The 2,853-nt window shown below is 37.9% G+C and overlaps 1 protein-coding gene across 1 annotated transcript in view; it reads right to left on the minus strand.

The window, feature by feature from the left end:
- Nucleotides 1–1,270: 1,270 nt before the first annotated feature.
- Nucleotides 1,271–2,853, minus strand: part of LOC140321864 (transcription factor-like 5 protein) — a 10,544-nt gene continuing 8,961 nt past the window's right edge. The window contains exons 6-7 of the mRNA XM_072398640.1: nucleotides 2,710–2,851; nucleotides 1,271–1,318 (exon numbers count right to left, since the gene is read on the minus strand). Coding sequence (XP_072254741.1) covers nucleotides 1,271–1,318; nucleotides 2,710–2,851 — 190 coding nt within the window. The remainder of the gene's footprint in view (nucleotides 1,319–2,709; nucleotides 2,852–2,853) is intronic.

A 2,853-nucleotide genomic window follows, 5' to 3' on the forward strand; every position in this document is an offset into this window, starting at 1 on the left:
TAATAAAAGTCACATTGCCAAAATGAAAAATGGCTGAAAAATGGTTATGAGTGTGTGTGTTTGCACTACAAAGCAAAAAAAATTTGAACATTTTAGAGGGGGTAATTTTTTTCTAGACCCACTGTATATTTTACTAAACATACGCTTTATAAAAAGGATGTGTAGGGATTTATTTATAATGCATTGAATCTAAAATTCTAATACTGCATGGGAATACTAACTGGAACCAGAAATAAACTTGCTAAGTCTACAATAGCAAGGTGTTGAGTTCACAGCCGAACAAAACATATTATTTTAGAATGTCACAGTCTACTTAGACCTAATATATATATTTTTTTAAATGTCACATGTGATTATTATTATTATTGTTACTAAACTGTATTTATAAAGCACTAATGTATTATGTAGCTCTGTACATTAAATAGGGGGTTGCAAATGACAGATAGAAACGATGACACAGGAGGAGGAGAGGACCCTGCTTAAAAGAGCTTACAATCTAAGAGATGGGGCCAATAATTTGTCATATATACTGTAGTTATATACAGCAGGTTAAGAAAAGACTCTCTTTTAAAATATTCACATTTTGTTACTTTTAAGCCTGAAAAAAACACATACGAATAATAATGCTTGCATGTGTATTTACTTAAAACAACTTATGACATCCAACTGAAAGTTAAAACAGCAACAGCTCAGAAAGGTATAAAATAAAAACCTAGAATCACTGGGATGGTTAAAGGATCACCTCCCTCACTAAAATACTCGTAAACTCAATTTTATTCTCAAGTGTAATTAATTACCTTCTCTATTGCACACTTATCTATTTAATTGGCTTCTGTGATCAATAGTTTTGATTGGTTCAGCATAAAATAGATATTGTTGGATCTGTTCAGTGGTTAATAGTACAACTAAAAGTAAACAATCATCTCTCCGTGTCAAGGTGCGGTCATCAGATCTCAAGGATGTGGACAGGAACATGTCTGGGAATGAATACCAAAATATTTAAATTGATTTGTCAACCCCTAGGGGTGCAGTAAAGTCAATAATTAAGAAATACAAATATTTGGTACTACTAAGACCCTTCCCAGATCAGGTTGTCCCTGAAAACTGTATGGAAGAGTGACGAGGAAACTGGTCATGGAGGATGCTAAGAGGCAAATAATAACATTAAAGCAGTTACAGGAATATATTGCAAAAATTGTGTACATGTGACGACAATTTTCCACAAATTTGGTTAATATTGGAGGGTTTCCACTACTTGAGAAAGGGCACATTAAGTGTTCAATGAGGGTTGCCAAAATGGATCTTGAAGATTCTGAGGCTAAAGGGGAAAAGGGTATTAAAAAGTACACTGTTGTCAAATTTAAAAACTCAAACATTGGTAAACACTGTCCACAGCTTGCCTTTGCTTCAGTTCACTATGTTTCTTTATTGGAATCCTTTATTGGTTGCCTTAGATTTTTTCTAAATTTTGACTTGTCTTGGGGAGTAATGGTTGGTTATGTTCTGTCACTGAGAAGAACAAAACACTATCTATGTATGAACCAGACCTTACCCTGGTGTATTTTCCTATTTGACCTAAGTTGACATTCTGTGTGGGCACTCAAAACAGGATAAATATGTGGAGAACTGAAACTGGAGGGGACTCTAGCCATGGACATCTGGAAGCTATAAAATCATGAAACTAAACCCAAAACAAAAGGACCCATTAGCATAGGTGCTTTAGGACAAGAGCCTGTAAGTGCTAATGTTGGTGGACTGTCACTTCCATGGCTAGACCACTCCACAGGAGTGGTCTAGGAAAGGATACCAAAGATATCCAATTTCCTCATCTAGGAAAGGATACCAAAGATATCCAATGCCCTGGTAAGTTAGCCTCCCTTAAGGTAAGTGTACATAGAATATTCCCATCTCCTATGTTTTTTTCTTTTTCATCGCCTTTGACATTTGGTGAACTCTTTTTAGTATCACAGGTTGTCATACCTCAATATTACTAATTGCTAGACAAAACTTTATGAGACCTCCCGGGCTCCCCCAGAGCATAGAGACTGCATACAGCCCGTCCAACTAAGCCACCTGGCCACAGGCTGCAACTCTTCCCCCCTTTTCAATAACAGGTGCCATTTTATTTTCATTAACTGGGTGCTAATGATTTGGGTGAAACATTATCTGTTTCACTCTCACTTGGAAAAGGGATTAGAAGGCTTGAAAAGGATCATGAATAATATATGTATTGCTGCAGATTTGAGGGTCTTTATTTGGGATCTGGGCCTGGGCTGTCCTGGAACCAATGAGTGGGCCAGGCACTCCATCCTAGTTCCAGGCCAGAAATTGGTAATGGCCCTGGAGCATTCAGCTAATGATAGTAAAAGGGCACCTGTCATTAAAATTGGGGAAGAGTTGCAGCCTGTGTCTCAGGTGGACAGGCTGTGTGCAGTCTCTATGTGCTGGGAGAGCCCAGGAGGTCTCATAAACTTTGTGTCTGTGGGACCAATACCTCTGTAGAGAGGGGGAGATCCAGAAGGCCAATTTTGTGGGTTTTTTTTAGTCATGCTGCCTGCTTTGATGCCATGCTCCAATTAGCTGCCTGCTTTGCTTTTACATTTGAGTGTAAGTCAATTTTAATGGTTTCACTGGTGTGCAGTACAGGGTTCTATGTGCAGTATATTTAGACCAACGATACAAAGCCATGCATAACATAACATTCTGTACCTTCTTCAAAGAATCTCCATGCTGTTTCTGGATGTACTTCAGAAATGCTAAAGTCCATTTCAGTGTTGTGGCTTTATCTGATTTTTCATTACAAAAGGGAACTAACATGTTCATCTTATCACAGTACATTCGGATTTGGCGCCT

The sequence above is a fragment of the Pyxicephalus adspersus genome, chromosome 1 (genome assembly GCF_032062135.1).
Source record: "Pyxicephalus adspersus chromosome 1, UCB_Pads_2.0, whole genome shotgun sequence".
Lineage (NCBI taxonomy): Eukaryota > Metazoa > Chordata > Amphibia > Anura > Pyxicephalidae > Pyxicephalus > Pyxicephalus adspersus.